The 16,814-nt window shown below is 48.8% G+C and overlaps 1 protein-coding gene across 5 annotated transcripts; it reads left to right on the forward strand.

Annotated features, from left to right (window-relative positions):
* Positions 1-437: 437 nt before the first annotated feature.
* Positions 438-16,665, forward strand: LOC125706020 (transient receptor potential cation channel subfamily M member 7-like). 5 transcript variants are annotated; one of them, XM_048972450.1, is made up of 34 exons: positions 441-953; positions 2,162-2,241; positions 2,757-2,795; positions 2,922-3,105; positions 3,206-3,419; positions 3,818-3,942; positions 4,058-4,229; positions 4,828-5,002; positions 5,311-5,434; positions 5,540-5,612; positions 5,708-5,808; positions 6,084-6,218; positions 6,297-6,350; positions 6,450-6,590; positions 6,704-6,838; positions 6,949-7,232; positions 7,317-7,545; positions 7,741-7,890; positions 8,037-8,174; positions 8,268-8,396; positions 8,547-8,801; positions 10,130-10,304; positions 10,822-10,948; positions 11,397-11,581; positions 11,890-12,022; positions 12,809-13,100; positions 13,239-13,302; positions 13,430-13,495; positions 13,742-14,025; positions 14,459-14,541; positions 14,634-14,839; positions 14,932-14,983; positions 15,123-15,229; positions 15,970-16,665. In XM_048972450.1, exons 1-34 carry the CDS (start codon positions 951-953, stop codon positions 15,975-15,977), a joined length of 4,722 nt encoding a protein of 1,573 aa, XP_048828407.1. In that variant the 5' UTR covers positions 441-950; the 3' UTR covers positions 15,978-16,665. The 5 variants fall into 5 exon arrangements, with proteins under 5 accessions (XP_048828409.1, XP_048828408.1, XP_048828410.1 ...); XM_048972449.1 differs by having other exon boundaries at positions 442-953; positions 12,809-13,302; XM_048972452.1 differs by lacking the exons at positions 14,459-14,541; positions 14,634-14,839; positions 14,932-14,983; positions 15,123-15,229; positions 15,970-16,665 and having other exon boundaries at positions 438-953; positions 13,430-13,637; positions 13,742-13,867.
* The last annotated feature ends 149 nt before the right edge of the window (positions 16,666-16,814 follow it).

The raw sequence follows: 16,814 nt of genomic DNA on the forward strand, positions 1-16,814 counted from the left end.
TTCAAGTAGAGAGGTTTGCTTGTTGTGAAGAAGCATCCTGAGATCATTCTTATGTGAGGTTGCTTCTCAGCCAAGGGAGTGGGATTGTCAATAAAAGCCTCTGACACTTAGGAAATGCTTGTAATCGTACTTCAGTATACCATAGAAACATCCGACAAAAAAAATCTACAAACACTGATGCAGTAAACTTTGTGAAAACAAATATTTGTGTCATTCTCAAAACTTTTGGCCAGGACTGTACACGCTCTTGTGCTGTGACACGTCAGCACGTCCGGCGCGCTACCGTAAGTTTTTTTTATTCTAGATTTGGAGGCGGGTCAGAGTCTGGCGCCTCTACAAATTAGGCTAAATACGCAATGCTTACCAGGGTATTGGGGGGGGAGTATATGCAGTCGCCCATGTTTACTTAGCTGCATTGTAACGAGTACCTTGTATTTAGGTACACATACAACTGAGTAAGATTATAAAAAATGTGCAGTAGTCCTACAGACATGGTGTGTTTTGTATGTGGCCTATCCTATAATATAGTAACGGATTAAACAGGGATCTATTTTTAACTGTAACTTCTCATTATATTGCTACTCCGGCGTTTATTCTTCCCGTAATTGCGCCCGGTGTTCAATTACATTTGTTTTATTAATACACACATAACTTGGGAAAGGCGTGTTCTCCCCCTGAATTACTCGCTATTTGGCCTAATTTGAATGCACAGCTGGGTGAAGTGCCGGAGACCTCCGCAATAACGCGGGGCAGCGGGGTCCCTTTATCTGCCTCCCCGCCCCGCTCATGTGACTTACGGCACAGTCTCACTCCCAAAACAGCAGCGTTCGGAAGCGGGCTGCCGCTTACGCGTCAAAGGCTCTGCTTCGCTTTGTCGCCCTGGCTCTCCCCTTCACACATGGCTGAAAGCCACAAGGCGGCTCCGCATCTTCGACTCCTATGCCGAGAGAATGGTAAGGGTCTGGCCGGCGATCTGCCCCGGGACCGACCTGAACACGCCGCTGGTGCAAGAGACGCCGCCCGCGTAGCTGCTTTCGTGGGCTGAAGTCTTAAGGACGGTGAAATGCAGTTCATTGTATGACTTTCAGATTTGATCATGGATCTTCAGTTACGAAGACATACGTTAGACATTAAATTATCAGTTAATATATTTAAAAATTACTTGATTGTCTAGAAAGACATATAAGTTAAATGTACCTAGTTGGTAATTAGTTGGCTCAGGTCCATTGAAGTCGATTTTCCAGCGGTAAATTTCGATGTTTCCCAGTCTGTTTCCTCAGACAGATCCTTTAAACAATGTAATAACTTATAGGCTACATATTAAATAATCCTATAGTGCAATCTTTTATGTATTAATAAGGAATGTATTGGTCAGTTTGCAGCATAAAATTAAACTTTAAGTAAGTTCTTGTCAGGTATCAACCTATAGTTTTCATATTTTTTATTTGTGTTTTCTCTTGCATTTTTAGTGCGTGGGGGTGTGGTGGACACTAAACATTAAATCTCTTTGTAGGTGTCAGTACAGTTAAATGCAGGACTGCATTATCGGTGGAGGGCCAAATCGGAACTTCACCATGTCAGAAGGGACGTTTTGTAATCGTTATCATTTTCACGGCCAATGAAAGCAACAATAATACACTTTTCCCTCTTTTGAAAATACATAGACGAATTCACGAGCTAATAGAACTTGCTGATTTAGCAGTTTCCGCGTGAACATACACGCGCTTGTTTATTAATTTATTTATGATCGTGCGGCAAAGGAAAAATAGTTCATGGCGCCAACATATGCTTTGATCTGGTTTAATACGACGTTGTCTTAGAGCCACACCCATCCTCAGTAATTCTTATCCTAGCTGTCACAGCACCGCAGCACTGGGGTAGATGTATGTATGTTCGGGTGTGGGGACACCTCAGATGTATCCGCCAGGGGTGCTCAAATGTGCCTCAGGTAACATTTCTCCGTGAGGTCTCCGCATTCCTGCGCATTCCTGGCAGTCTGAGGCTGAGTCCTGGCATGTTCTGTCTTCGCTAGCTCACAGCACAGCTTCTGAACTTTTCCCCATGATGAAGGTGACTTAAATGACCTACAATGGCACAGAGTTTGTTTACCAACTGTGGTTTCTGTTGCAATGAGGTTGAATCGTCTCCCATTTTGTTGCAGTCCTTGAATTCCTGGATAGAAAGCACTTTCACAAAGCGGGAGTGTGTGCGCTTCGTGCCTGTCTCCAAGGAGCCTCACAGGTAGGGCTTTGGCCACTCGCGGCCGTCGAATGACATAACCTCCTCAGCCATCCGGAAATGATGTGCCTGAAATTCCCGAATACTGCCCAATAGACCATGAATATGTCTGAAATGAACAGAGACAGCCAGGTGTGAGACCAGGGGTGGTTTCAGTTGTGACTGATGCTGGCGGGAAATTAAGGGATCTTACACATCTTGAATTTGATGGATTCTATCAAGGGAACGGCCACCGTTTCTGAACATAGATTCCTTCAGGATGTTTATACACATCCCCAATGGTGTTGGAAAGGTTCTTTTATTGGATTATTTAATAAGTATAAAATCAGTGGTGTTTGTTAGAAGACAATGCCAGTATTAGACAGTATTATTGACAGACTGACTTCTCATGTGTGTGTGTGTGTCCTGCCTTGTGGCTCATGCTTCCAGAGATCATTGCACCCCTGCATTGGTAAATGGTTGTGGAGAATGGATGTACACATGTGTACACATGACTGAGCTGCAGTTTCTCTTTTCAGGTGTCTGCCAGGATGTCAGATTTGCCAGCAGCTGTTACGGTGAGTCTGTGCTGTGTGTGTGTTTTTTTTGTGTGCAATAGTAGAGTGTTTTTTTCAAAGACTATATTTCAGTCTTTGTTTTTTTTCATTGTAAAGTTCAGTTCTGACCCCCATGCTGTGCTGCAGGTGCCACTGTGGCCGGCCGGCCCGACAGCATGTGGGCTCGGACGCCAGGCCGTGCGGCGGGAGCCTGGATGAGGAGAGGGACATGCAGCAGGAGTGGTCGGTGTGCAGGGACACCGTGGAGCGGCCAACCGACGCGTACGGCGTGCTCAATTTCCAGGGGGCCTCTCACACCTACAGAGCCAAGGTAGCCACCTGCACTGCTGACTCGGTGTCGCGAGCTATCCTCGCCATGCTGCGCTAGGTTACCGCAAGTGTGAATGTGCTCTTTTTTTCTTCCCTGGCAGTTCGTACGCCTGTCTCACGACTCCAAACCCGAGTTGGTGTTTCAGCTCTTGCTCAGAGAATGGCAGATGGAGCTTCCGAAGATGGTCATCTCTGTCCAGGGTGGAGCACGCAACTTTGGCCTGCATCCCCGCATCAAGCAAGTGGTGGGCAAGGGCCTGGTTCGAGCTGCGGCCTCCACCGGGGCCTGGATCCTCACCGGAGGCCTGAACACAGGCAAGGATGGCCGTCGAACTGGCTCAGGGCTCTACCGTAGTCTGTCAGACCTCGGGCTACATGACGGCCCGTTTGAAAGTCGATTAGCATTGTAAAAGCAAACGTATGTGGATTACAATTGTGGCTATTAGCAGTACTTCTATGGCAGGTATTTTGGTATTTGTATCATTATTATTATTATTATTATTATTATTTCTTTGTCAGAAATGCCGTCTTGAAGTGAGTTACACATGTTATCCTATGTAAAGCGGAATAAGTGCGAGTTCACATCCGCCCAGGCTGATAATCACGATGACAGGAATGGCTCTCTCTTCATAGTACTAGGATTCTGCTTTGCTCAACATTTCTTTTCACATTTTAGAAATTTTAGAAACTTGTTTTTATTTTTGCAATATTAGGTGCTGCGAAACATGTTGGTGATGCCTTGAAAGAGTACTCCTCCAAGTCGTCATGGAAACTGTGCACCATTGGCATCGCGCCATGGGGGGTCATCGAAAACCGGGAGGACCTCATTGGAAGAGATGTGAGGACCAAACGACTGTGACTCAGCATCGGTGTCTAAAATATTTCAGGGGCCACGCCAGGGGTGAATTCCTGTTCATTTCCGGAAGGCTAAAGCGTGCTGGGTTGTTCTCCAGGTGGTGGCTCCCTACCAGACACTGCTGGCTCCCCTGAGCAAGTTGGACGTGCTAAACAGCCTGCACTCGCACTTCTTGCTGGTGGACGACGGCACCGTGAGCCGGGTCGGCGCCGAGGTCCAGCTGCGCAGGGATCTGGAGCGGCACATCAGCCTACAGAGGATCCACACCAGTAAGCCTGGGAGTCTGGGCCCAGTGGAACCCAAGGAAGGAATCGTGTCGGCTTCACAGAGGTCTTCCTTACTATCACTGTTATTATGGTCTTCATAGGGTTAGTTCAGAATGCATAACAAAGCATAAGTGAAAAGCAGCAGTCCATACGAGGCCAGGGATCGCTGGATTCCGTCTTGACCTCCAACCTTCTAGATGGCTTTTTTGAAATTCGCGTTAAGAGCCACAGCGTTTGCCCGGAAAGGGTCGTTACTGCTGAATGGGTGGCTGTAATGGTGATCTTTAGGGGCAGATGGAACAGGTGTGTGTTGGCTGTGATTGGAGGCCTTTTCAGCAATTCTGTACTCCTACAAGACTTGGATGCATTGTGTCTTGGTTAACATATCGGTATTGGCCGATATTCGTAAAAAATCTGCGTCGGTCCGACGTGTGAGTCTTTGCCGGCTGATATTTAAACTGGATTGGTATTAAAAGTACCGGTAAACCCCTCCAGTTATCGGTCTCGCTGTCACGAGTCTAGTCAGAATTCTGGTATCGGTGCACTGCTACTACCAGATCTTGTGTGATATGTTTCTATTAAAACTTGTGTCCTTCACTAGGAATTGGGCAGGGGGTGCCGGTGGTGGTGCTGATCCTGGAGGGAGGGCCCAGAGAGATCCAGACGGTGCTGGACTACGTGCAGGAGAGCCCCCCTGTGCCTGTGGTGGTGTGTGAGGGCACCGGCCGAGCCGCCGACATCCTGGCCCACATCCACAAGCAGACAGAGGAGGGCGGGTGAGATCTGCTGCCATTGTGAGGCACTGGAATGTACTGGGACAAGCTGGGAAACACTGGGACATACTGGGAAACACTGGGACATAGAACGGCATAGGGCTCGACAATGTTTATAGCAGGGTACATTCCTTCTGGGACACACTGGAATGTAGTGCTCCTGGGATAGACTGATATTGGCAGGAAAGTAGGATATACTGGGAATCTGTCAGGGTAAATTTTTTTTGGGGGGGGGGGGGGGGGGGCTGGGAGGGAGAGAAGCAAATGAAAATGAGTGTCAGTCGTGACAGAGACGTCCTTTTGGCCCTCAGATCTCTCCCTGATGGTGTCGAAAGCGAAGTGATCGCCACCATTAGGAAGACCTTCAGCCTCACGCGCAGTGACGCAGTGCAGCTCTTCCAGGTGCTGATGGAGTGCATGAAGCACAAGGAGGTGGTGAGCTGGCCGTCTCAAGTCTCGGGGGACGTGAGAACGTGGAGCCCTGATGTGCTGATTGCCCTGCCCCTTCTGGATCTGACTGTTCCCTCGTGGATCTGACAGATTACCGTGTTCTCTGTGGATTCGGAGGACAATCAGGACATCGATGTCGCCATACTGAGGGCATGGCTCAAAGGTGAGGCCGCTCGCCCGCTCGCCCACTCTCTCCTCACGCTCTTCACGGCAAGGCACCGCAGACCATTCACATGGCGTCTTCCTGCCATCCTCCAGGCACTGATGCGTCTCCCTTCGACCAGCTGGCCCTCGCACTGGCCTGGAACCGGGTCGACATCGCCAAGAACCACGTGTTCGGTTATGGGCAACGGCTGCTGGTTTGTGACCTTGTGACTGGTTGTAGTGGAAAATAGAGATAATTCACAAGAATCGGCAGGGCTGATGTTGTAGTAGAACAAGTATGGCGATGTGAAACAGCGTACGGAGATGATATAAATGGACCAGGTGTACCGGAACCCTCGGTGTGATTCTGGGTAGAGCTTTACGTGGCTGAGCTTGGATCAGTGTTTAAGCTGCTGTGATATATAGTGAGGCAAGACTGCTCCCAAAGCAGTGGCGGAAAGCAGAAGATGACTGACGTTCTGGGCTGCAGGTGAGCTCCCTGGAGCAGGCCCTGCTGGACGCCCTGGCCATGGACCGCGTGGAGTTTGTGAAGCTGCTGGTGGAGAATGGCGTCAGCATGCACCGCTTCCTGACTATCGCCCGCCTGGAGGAGCTCTACAACACGGTGGGAAGACCCCCCGGTCCCCGCAGCTCTCACTCCCAGCCCTTCCCAGGTCACTCATGGCATTTTGTACCCTTACAGAAGCAGGTTCCATCCAGCAGCACCCTCCTGCAGCTGGTGAGGGATGCTAAAAAGGTACGTGCCGGACCCTTGACACACCCCCCCCCCGAACTGTCCTTTGATGTGTGTGATGCGAGTAAAGCTGACATGTGACTGTCTCCCCCACCTCTACAGCGCCGCCTGCCAGCCAACTACAAAATAACGCTGATCGACGTGGGTCTCGTCATCGAGCGGCTCATGGGGGGCACGTACAGGTGCCAGTACACCAGGAAGTGGTTCAGAATGATGTACCATGATCTCCAAGGAAACGGACGGGTGGGGCAACACTCCCGCCATTCCGCGCTGAGGCGAGCCGTACCGGCAGAGCTCCTTTCCAGTCATCTTATGTTTTTTTTTTTTTTTTTCTTTTTTCCTCTGCGTTCTTTCAGCAATCCCGGCAAAATACTCGCAGAGGTCGAGCGCAGCGGAAGAACAACCAGGAGTCCTTCTGTGTTCAGGCTGAAAGGAAGCAGCGCTCTAGGCACAATCACTTCGTCAAAATCGCTCAGCCCTACAAACCCAAGGTACTCCCCCTACTGGCAGACGGGAAGATGTGGCAGAACGTGGTAACTCGTACCCGCGGCTGGATGGGTTGCTGCCTCCCTTGTGGATTATTTCCTTCTGCTTCTCCAAGGAGCCGGATGTGTCCGCCGAGTGGCCCGAGAGGAAGGGGCGGGTTGGGGCCGCCATGGCGGATGGCGACAGTGACAAGGGGCGCTTCCGCTATCCGTTTAGCGAGCTGTTGGTGTGGGCGGTCCTGATGAAGCGCCGGAAGATGTCACTCTTCTTCTGGCAGCACGGCGAGGAGGCTATGGCCAAGGCCCTGGTGGCCTGCAAGCTGTACCGCAGCATGGCCATGGCGGCAAAGACCAGCAGCGTGGTGGACGAGACCGCCGATGAGCTCAAGGAGTGCTCCAGGTGAGTCGCGTGCCGCTGCAGCTCCCCGAAGACGTCACCCCCACCCGCTCAGCCCGCGGACTGTCACGCACGCCGTTCTTTCAGCGAGTTTGGCGTGCTGGCGGTGGACCTGTTGGAGCAGGCCTTCAGGGAAGACGAGACCATGGCCATGAAGCTGCTGACCTACGAGTTGAAGAACTGGAGTAGCTCCACCTGCCTAAAGCTGGCTGTGACCTCGTGCCTGCGCCCCCTGGTGGCCCACACCTGCACGCAGATGCTACTCTCCGACATGTGGATGGGCCGACTCAACATGCGCAAGAACTCCTGGTACAAGGTGATGCCCCTGTCATGCTAGATCTCAGGGGTGGTCGGCAATCAGATCACGGAGAATTAAAGGGGTAACAGATGCGATGTGATGTGTAACTGCTCTGGATGCCACTTGTGGATTGTTGCAGCTACAAAAACCATCTTCATTTAACTTTGGAAGCTAGTGGTTTTTCACACTGAGCCACGCGTCTCCTTCCTCTAGGTCATTCTAAGTATTTTGGTGCCACCGGCAATCTTCTTGCTGGAATTCAAGAGCAATGCAGAGATGTCCCACATCCCTCAGTCACCAGTCGACCATCAGATGGAAGACAGCGAACACAAGTCCCGTAGACCTTCGGACCACATAGAAATGGTCAGAGCCTCAAGTGGACTCGGCTCAATAGGGTCGCTGCTTGTTTTTCTGTATTCTCCGTTCTCAGGGAAGCTTTTGAATTCGTGGACTTTGGGTTGGCGTAAATGGCTTAATTTGAAAGGCTCCTGTCATTCGTTTTTTGCCAGGACGTCTTCGGGGATGAGAAAGGAGTCTTTTCTGAAAAGCATGAACCAGAGAGCTACACTGAACCCAGGAAGTTGCCCCTGACAGTGAGGTTTTATGAGTTTTACCATGCTCCAATTGTCAAGTTCTGGTTCAACACGGTAAGTTGGCTCTTGGGTTTTGCCATAATTGACATGGGCTGCAGTGCCCTTGCTGTGCCCAGTCTTCTCATCATCTCCTGTGGTCTTGTCCAGCTGGCATACCTGGCCTTCCTGATGCTGTACTCCTATGTGGTACTGGTGCAGTCTGCCCCCCTGAGCACGACAGAGGAGTGGGTCGTCATCCTCTATGTCTTCACCTCGGCAATTGAAAAAGTCAGAGCGGTACGACGCCGACGGTCCACGCCCCCATCAAAGCTACCTGCTTAGCAAGTGAATTTCAGCAGTCGAAAATCAAGGGTAATTGCTGATCCCCTTGATCGGTCGTGTAGATAACACTGTTGTTAGTTGATATGGCTGTTTGTTTTTTTTTAGATGCTCTTGTCTGAAGCTGGAAAGATACATCAGAAGGTGAAAGTCTGGTTCAGCGACTATTTTAACGTGACGGACAGTTTTGCGATAGTCATGTTTTTGATCGGCTTCGCATTGCGATATTGGGTGGACACCGTGGAGCACTCTCCTGGAAAACTGGTGTTCTGCCTGAACATCATTTTTTGGTATGTGAGGCTCCTGGACATTCTGGCTGTTAACCAGAAAGCTGGACCCTATGTCATGATGATTTTCAAAATGGTAAGTGATCTGCATCGACCAGATGCAATTGTCCCAAGTATAGTGGGTCCTCGGGTTACGACACAGTTACATTCCTATGACAGTGACGAGATCCGAATTTTGGTTTAAGTCGAAACACACCCTTTTTCTGATCTCTTTACAATGTCTAATTTCACTTCCATCGTGATGGCTTTCCTCTTCACACACGGAACACTTACTATGTATTCTTCCGCCCACGCAACTAAACTAGTTCGCCCACGAAGTCCGTAAGCATGACGCTAATGGCGTAATCGTCTCAGTTTTTTAAATTTTTATGTGAGTGAGTATCGTAAACTCAAAACGTCGTATGTCGAGATGTCGGAACCCGAAGACCCCCTGTATTTGCTTTATTTGCCACTGTGGGTAGCACTTCTGTGGGTTTGATGACTGAATCCATTGAATCTTTAAAACGGGGGTATCAAATTCCTGTCCTGGGGGGCCGGAGCCCTGCACATTTTGGGGGATCCCCTCATTTAACACACCTAATTCAACTCCTTACAACTCATTGTGCTAATTACCACACAGCTCTTGAGCTGAATCATTTGTGGTGGAGCAGGGAAAGAACCATTAAGCTACACAGGGCTCCAGCCCCCCAGTACTGGAGTTTGACACCCCTGATTTCAAGACATTTTTATCAATGCAGATGTACACCAGTGAGTCAAAACATTATGACCTTCCCAGCTTGAAGCAAATACTATTTCATAAAAACAGTGCATGTTAAGGTCTGGGATGTATTAGAGAGTAAGCTGACATTTGATGCTCACAATCAACATGTTGAATGAAGAAGATATGGGCAGGGATGAAGATCTAAGTAACTTTGGGCCAGATCATCATCTGGGTTAGAGCATCTCCAAAACGGCAAGGCTTGTGGGGCACTCATGGTCAGGCGTGGTGAGACCCTACTGAGGCTGGTCCAAGGAGGGGAAAAACTACAAACCACTGATGTTGGCTTACTGTCTAATATATACCAGACTTTGACATGACTATTTTGACTAGATAGTCAGCATTATTCACTTCACATTGGGGTGGTCATAGTGTTTTGGGTCATGGTTGGACATAGCGACTGTGACTAATGCAGTGCATATTCTCTTTTTGTTAATTGAAATGATTCAAATAATTACAATGAATGAAAGGTGAATGAGGTACGTTGACAGCTCTTTTGGCTTTGAAGGATTTCTAGCAAGATTAATAAGGATAAAACAAACGTATTGGTATGATGTTTGGTGGAATTCCCTTAATTGCTTGATTGCTGGGAGGCTGTGACTCTTGCTTGCTCAGCAGTTGTGTTTACGCTGAGACTCTTGTCACAGGTCTCCAACATGTTCTACATAGTGGTGATCATGGCCCTGGTCCTGGTAAGCTTTGGCGTTCCCCGGAAGGCCATCCTTTCCCCCAGTGAGGAGCCGGCATGGAGGATCCTCAGAGACGTGGTCTTCCAGCCCTACTGGATGATATATGGGGAGGTGTACGCATATGAAATTGATGGTATAGAGCGCCTTTCACCACAGTGCTGTGTAGTCTGATGCGCCGCACCCCCTACCCAGTGCATACCCCACTGGCGTACACTGCATACGCTCCCCTGCTAACTCACCCAACTGAATAACCCTGTCCGGAAGTTTCCTTTCCTACTTCACACTTCAAATGCAGCAGTTTCCAAAAAGCCTGTGTCATGGGTAAAAAGGCTCAGGAGACAGAGGTGTGATTGACGTGTAGACTTTCAACCTTGCCGTGGAGGCTTGCTGCAACCCTGCAGGTTGGGGCAGTTACTGGTCACCAGCCATGTGATGTTAGCACCCTTAGAGGCCAAAGGTTAATAGATTTTGGCCAGCCTGGTGCTACTCACCCCCTGGTGGTTTGTGAGGGGTTTGCAGTGAGTTGTCGCATCACCCAGGCAAAAATCTCTCATGTTGATGTATGCTAGTGAGATGAGTCGTTGAAGTATCATGACGTGCCGTGTACCCAAGCCGCTGTCCGACTTTCTGTCTGCCTCCTTTCTCCTCAGCATGTGCCAACGACAGTGTGGTGCCCCAGCTGTGTCACTCGGTGTCGTGGGTGACGCCCTTTTTGCAGGCCGTCTACCTCTTCGTTCAGTACATCATCATGGTCAATTTGCTCATCGCTTTCTTCAAGTAGGTCGGACCCTCTTCCCATAGCAGTGGGCTGTGGGTTTCTATGCGACATCTGAATCGTGGATCTTTTTTTTTACTATTAATTGAAAGGAACTGCATTTGTTTCACGCTACTCAGTCATGTAACATTTAGTTGACCTGTCGCACCACTGCCCATTTGTACAATTGGCTGTGTTGACAGACCCAGTGCATACCCCACTGGCGTACACTGCATACGCTCCCCTGCTAACTCACCCAACTGAATAACCCTGAGGTTATAGGACATATCAGCAAAGCAGTCAGATAAGGGAAGCACTTCGGTGATTAAAGAACTTCTTTAAGATCAGTCAGTCAGCTGGCTGAATATAACATGTAGCAGTTGCTCTATCACATTATACCCTCTGTGACCAGCTGACTGAACCTGAGCTGTGAGGTGTCATGTGACTCAGCATGAGCGTTTGCACCCTCAGCAACATCTATGTGAACGTGGAGTCCATGTCCAACCTGGTGTGGAAGTACCAGCGCTACCACTTCATCATGGTGTACCACGAGAGGCCGGTGCTGCCCCCGCCACTCATATCCCTCAGCCACCTGGTCACCCTGCTGTCCTGCTACTGCCGCCGGAGGACCAAGGGCAGCCAGGCTCACGGGCCAAGTAAGGTGTCGTCTCTCTGGGCAGGGGCTCTGCGGGGTGCAGGCGGCTTGGGACAGGCTGCTTGCTTTTGCGTCCTACGATTTCATTCTTTACTGCCATAATTATAAGTACAAAGAGGATGCTTACACATGTGGAAATTGTGGCAAGTGTGTTTCTCCTTTGCCTGTGCGATTTGCAGTCAGGAGGGCATGTGTCATGACACATTGACATCTCTCCTCTCCCTTCCCCTCCTCTCCCATCCCCCCCGCTCTCCTCCTCTCCTCTCCTCTCCTCCACTCTCCCTTCCCCTCCCCTCATTTCCTCCTTAGAGCTGTTTTTGAGCGATGAAGACCAAAGGAAGCTTCATGACTTCGAGGAGAGGTGTGTGCAAGCGTACTTCCGTGACAAAAACGACCGGTTTCACTCCAGCAATGAGGAGCGGATCAGGGTGACCTTCAACAGGTATGTTTGAATTGGACAACAGACGTGGGAGTAAAATCTGTAGCGAAAATCATAATAGAATTGTGGTCTGACACAAAGCCCTTGCCATTAGCTCTGCCTTAAATCATTCATATAACTGATATTTTTACTAATAGCGATGTTTACATACATTATATTTAGCAGACGCTTTTATTGAAAGCGACGCACATTTATTTTGAGATCGCAGGGCCAGCCAGTTCCAATTGGGGGATTAAGGGCTTTGTTCAAGGGTTCAATATTGACATCACTTTGCCAACCACGGGATTTGAACCAGTGGCCATCTGATCAGAGACACAACATCCTAACCCACTGAGTCACACGTTGCCCCCCGAAGCAAGGGTCCTGTGGGATTTGAACCTGAGGTCTCTCACATCCTGAGCGAAAATCATACCCCAAGACCAACAAAGGCATATATGCTCTTATACTTTTTATGTTTAAAGTGATGGAACATATTTTTAAGAAAAAACTGGACCTGAAATAATTCTCTACAGTTTATCCAAAATATACTGTCCACAGTCCACCCTAACACTGGATAGCCCCATGAACCTTCCATCTAAAACACTAAAGTGGTATTTTCATGATTATTTCCTCATTAAAAAGTAGCAGACACTTCTTGTATAAGCAAGGGATGATCGTAAATGGACTTTATTTCAAAATGAATTTGAGATTGAAATGCTGCAGAAAGAGAAGTCAGTCGGTGAAGCAGAGAAGCTGGAGGAGGCTTGTCGGTGACCGAGAGCAGAGCTGAGCTTCTTCCTGCTGTCTCAGGGTGGAGGGCATGTATGCGCAGCTGAAGGAGCTCTCAGGCAGGGTGAGCTTCGTGAAGCAGACGCTCCAGGCCCTGGACTCGCAGATCGGCCACCTGCAGGACCTGTCCGTGCTGACGGTGGACATGGTGAAGACGCTGGCCGCCCGGGAGGCATCTGAGGCCAGCCGCCTGCACCAGCAGCTCGTGCACCACATCAGCTTGCCAAAACAGCCGGGGCCTGGGTCGGAAGGCGCCGACCTGCCGTTCGGAGCCGAGGGCCGTGCTGCAGATACTCCGGAGCCCCGTGCCTTGGTTAGTGGCCCCGCCTCCTGGGCTGTGTCCTCCTCGGGACTCCCCTGGACAGGCCAATTGCCCCACTCGGGACCCCAGAGTGGTTCCAGCTTGCCCAGGCCGTGCCCTCCCACTGACCGCATCTTTCCCGCTGCTCAGTCCCCGCTCGCTGTCGAGAGCCAGCGGGACATAATGCCACAAATGGACTTCAGGGTGTTCAACGGTGAGCTCCAACAATCTTCTACGTCCCTCCAAGAAGGGGCCTGCTTTATTCATGGTTTATGCTCTGCTGTGTACGTCTAGGAACCTGTTTCCTAAAAATGTTCCCTTTGTATCTTTCGCTGTCCCAGCCGTGGAGCGTAATAACCTGGTGCGGCTGTCACAGAGCATCCCGTTCACCCCGGTGCCTACTAGAGGTAGTATATGGAGACCCCATCCTCACCCTGTTATTCACTGTCAACTCAAACCTAACCGAGGCTTCTTACGCAAAGGGAGCATGAATTACTTCAGTACAAATATCCAACTGCAGAAACTGGCAAGCGCATAATTCTAAATTAGGCAAGTCGTGGAAAGCTAAGGAGAGAAGCTTAAATGGCAATCATTCATTGAAAGTTCAAGTTACAGATATCGGTCGCTCATTTGCTCTCTGGCGCCCCCTACAGGCGAGCATGTCACCGTGTACCACCTGGAGGAGAGCTCCCCCATCTCCCTGAGTCACAGCATGTCCTCCTGGGCTCAGCAGGGCTGCTCTGCTCAGCTCGAGTTCCTCAGCAAAGAAGAGATGGGAGGTGGCCTTCGTCGTGCCATCAAAGCACTCTGCACCTGGTCTGAGGACCCCGGGCTCTCTCCGGGTCACTTCTATGTCGTCAAGTCATTTCAGCCGGAGGTGGTGGACGCTTGGCGAGGTGTCTACCCGGAGAACACCGTGCTGCACCTCTGTCTCAGGGTAAGGGATGTGGGGCTACAGCTCATGGACACACGGACCACGTGGTAGAGGTCGGGGTATGGATGGAACAGCATGTTTTTGGTGAAGATCACGTGTCACGATGTAGATTGTTACCTTTTTTTTTTTTGTTTATAAACCTGCCAAATCTGAGTGTACAATACAGCGTGAAAATCTTAGGCAAAGTAAATGTTGTTTAAATGACCTTCAGGTTGGTGTAAAACTATAGTGTTAGTAGTGCGATTCTGCTTATGGTGGATACAATCGCAACCAGTCAATATATTATCACCAGAACTGCACTGAGTATATTTGTGAGGGTTTAACACCAGTAATATTTTGACCAGCTGAATGAAACCAGAATGTGTCGGCATAACATTTAACATCTGGGTTCTCCTTGTTCTTTGCTGCATGGTCATTGTTCCTGCTTCCACCCCAGGAAATACAACAGCAAAGAGCTGCTCAGAAACTGGCCCATGCCTTCAACCAGCTGAAGCCCAAATTCATCCCTTACTCTCCCAGGTAGTACTCTGAGTGCCTTGCTCTTACAATGGTCCTGATGGGCATTTTCAGATCCACCAGCTCCAATCTGCTTCCGTGTCTTTTGCTCAAAGCTTTCTGGAGGTATTTCTTCTCTACTGCCATTCGGCTGAGCAGTGGTTCACCCTGGAGCAGTGCATTGTGGGAGAATTCAGAAAATTTAACAACAACAACGGTGACGAGATAAGCCCCTCAAGTCTGCTGGAGGAGACCATGCTGGCCTTCAGCCACTGGTCGTACGAGTACACCAGGGAAGAGATGCTGGTGCTGGACCTGCAAGGTACCAACAAAAATCCATCAGGTCCACACATTCAAGTTTACTGTGACCTGACTACACTGACATGTTGTTTTGATTTTCTTTTGTTTTTTAAGGTGTAGGGGAGATTTTAACTGACCCTTCTGTGGTCACAAGTGGCGAGAATGGGTATGCATCGTTCATGCTTTCTCCTCACTGCTAAGAACTTCACTCTGTCCTCCTCACTCGGGCTACAACAGATAGGTCCGGGTGGTGCAGCCCACTGAGGCACAGCAGCGCTCATCAGGATATAACCTGTGCTCTACAGATCCCGTGCCACGATATTCGGACCAGCTAATCTGGGTGAAGATGCGGTCAGGAGCTTCCGGGCCAAACATCGCTGCAATCCCTGCTGTCAAGAGCTGAAACTTTCTGGTGGGTCTTTCACAGGCTGCTGTCTTAATACTGAATCCTAGTCTGCATCCATCCATATTCCATCAATCTTTATCTGCTCAGTGCTCCATCCATCCATCCATCCATCTTCCATGAATCTTTATCTGCTTGGTGCGCCATCCATCCATCCATCTTCCATGAATCTTTATCTGCTTGGTGTGCCATCCAGCTGAGCCTGAGGAACAGCCTAGACTGGATGCCAGTTTATCACAGGGCACATTCATGCATGTAGTCATACACACGTTAAAGAGGCCTATTCATCTGACTCTGTGCTTTAAACAATGGGAGGAAACTGGAGTTCCTACCCAGGTAACACAAGAAGAACACGGTGTGTGTGTGTGTGTGTGTGTGCGTCCTTTTTGGATTGATACATAGCTGGGACTAGACTTCTGTAGAATGTGATAAACACTTGTTACTGTTTACCTTGCAAGGACTTTTTACCCACAGTCATAACCTCAATTTTATAAGAATCTTCTGGTTATGGTTGGGGCTGGGTAGGGGTTAAAGTTATTATTGTTGGAATTAGGCTTTTTCCCCACAAAGACGTGTGTGTGTGTGTGTGTGTGTGGCTACACTGAGCCCCCATGCTGCCCTCTACTTGATACTGTTTTTTTTTTTCACCAATATAACGCACTTTCTTAGGATTTCATTTAGGGAAAATGCTTTACAGCAGTATTCGCCCATACGTACAACGCTCATTTCTTTTTGTTTCCTTTCATCAGAGATTTAAACTGGAACAATTACTCAGTTCAGGTGATGGATACCAATAGACCACCTTGATGCTCAGGATCTTCACAAGCTCGAATAGAAAATGCCTGTCTGTTACCTTGACGACGCAAGTTCCTTAGGGACGGGGATGCTGCCATGTGTGCCACCCAGGAATATGGATCAAGGACGTGCTCATGCATTTGCAGCGACTTTGCTGGCTGTCAGGGAGACACCTATCAGTGTTAACATTATTTAATGATTCAGTTCTTGACCAAAAAATGTGCTTATGGTTTTAAAGGATCATTTAACTGATTGTTACAGAAGTCATGTATAAGATGAATGTATATCCCTTTCATAATATATATAATGAAAATATAATTTTGTATAATTTATTTTAATGTTCAGTTGACTATTGGGGCTTTTTTTTACCAAATTTTTCTTGCGTAATGAAAGCCTTTTTTTCTTTTTAAAGCAAAGACTGTCAAAGTGTGTGTGCTGATATGCAGCCCCCCCCCAAAGATTCTAGGGCCTGTGTCAAGTCCTTTTTTTAAACATTTTCTAATGGAATTTTTGCAGTTCTGGGTTGCCACTACAGCAACAGTATAGAGTCTAAGCACCTTGTGCTCACACCCTGACTTTTTAATCCTTTGGGAAACTATCATTTTGGAATTTTATTGCGGTTGCCTGAGTAAACTTTTCCTGTTATGACAGATGACTGACTCATTGTGTATCCGCAGGTTTAATTCCTGACTAATTATAGGAAGTCAGACTGTCACATGACTTTCATTTTTTGATTTTTTTTAAACAGCCTGATAATCCATGGCTGTGAAAATGCCCATCAGGACCACTGTAAGAACAC

Source organism: Brienomyrus brachyistius, chromosome 13 (assembly GCF_023856365.1).
Source record: "Brienomyrus brachyistius isolate T26 chromosome 13, BBRACH_0.4, whole genome shotgun sequence".
Taxonomy (NCBI): Eukaryota; Metazoa; Chordata; class Actinopteri; order Osteoglossiformes; family Mormyridae; genus Brienomyrus; species Brienomyrus brachyistius.

Excerpts from the sequence above, each read along its gene's own strand:
- LOC125706020 (XM_048972449.1), top strand. Across the intron at positions 2,796-2,921 it reads ATTTGCCAGCAGCTGTTACG|GTGCCACTGTGGCCGGCCGG; the intron begins GTGAGTCTGTGC and ends GCTGTGCTGCAG. Across the intron at positions 12,023-12,808 it reads ATCAGGGTGACCTTCAACAG|GGTGGAGGGCATGTATGCGC; the intron begins GTATGTTTGAAT and ends CTGCTGTCTCAG.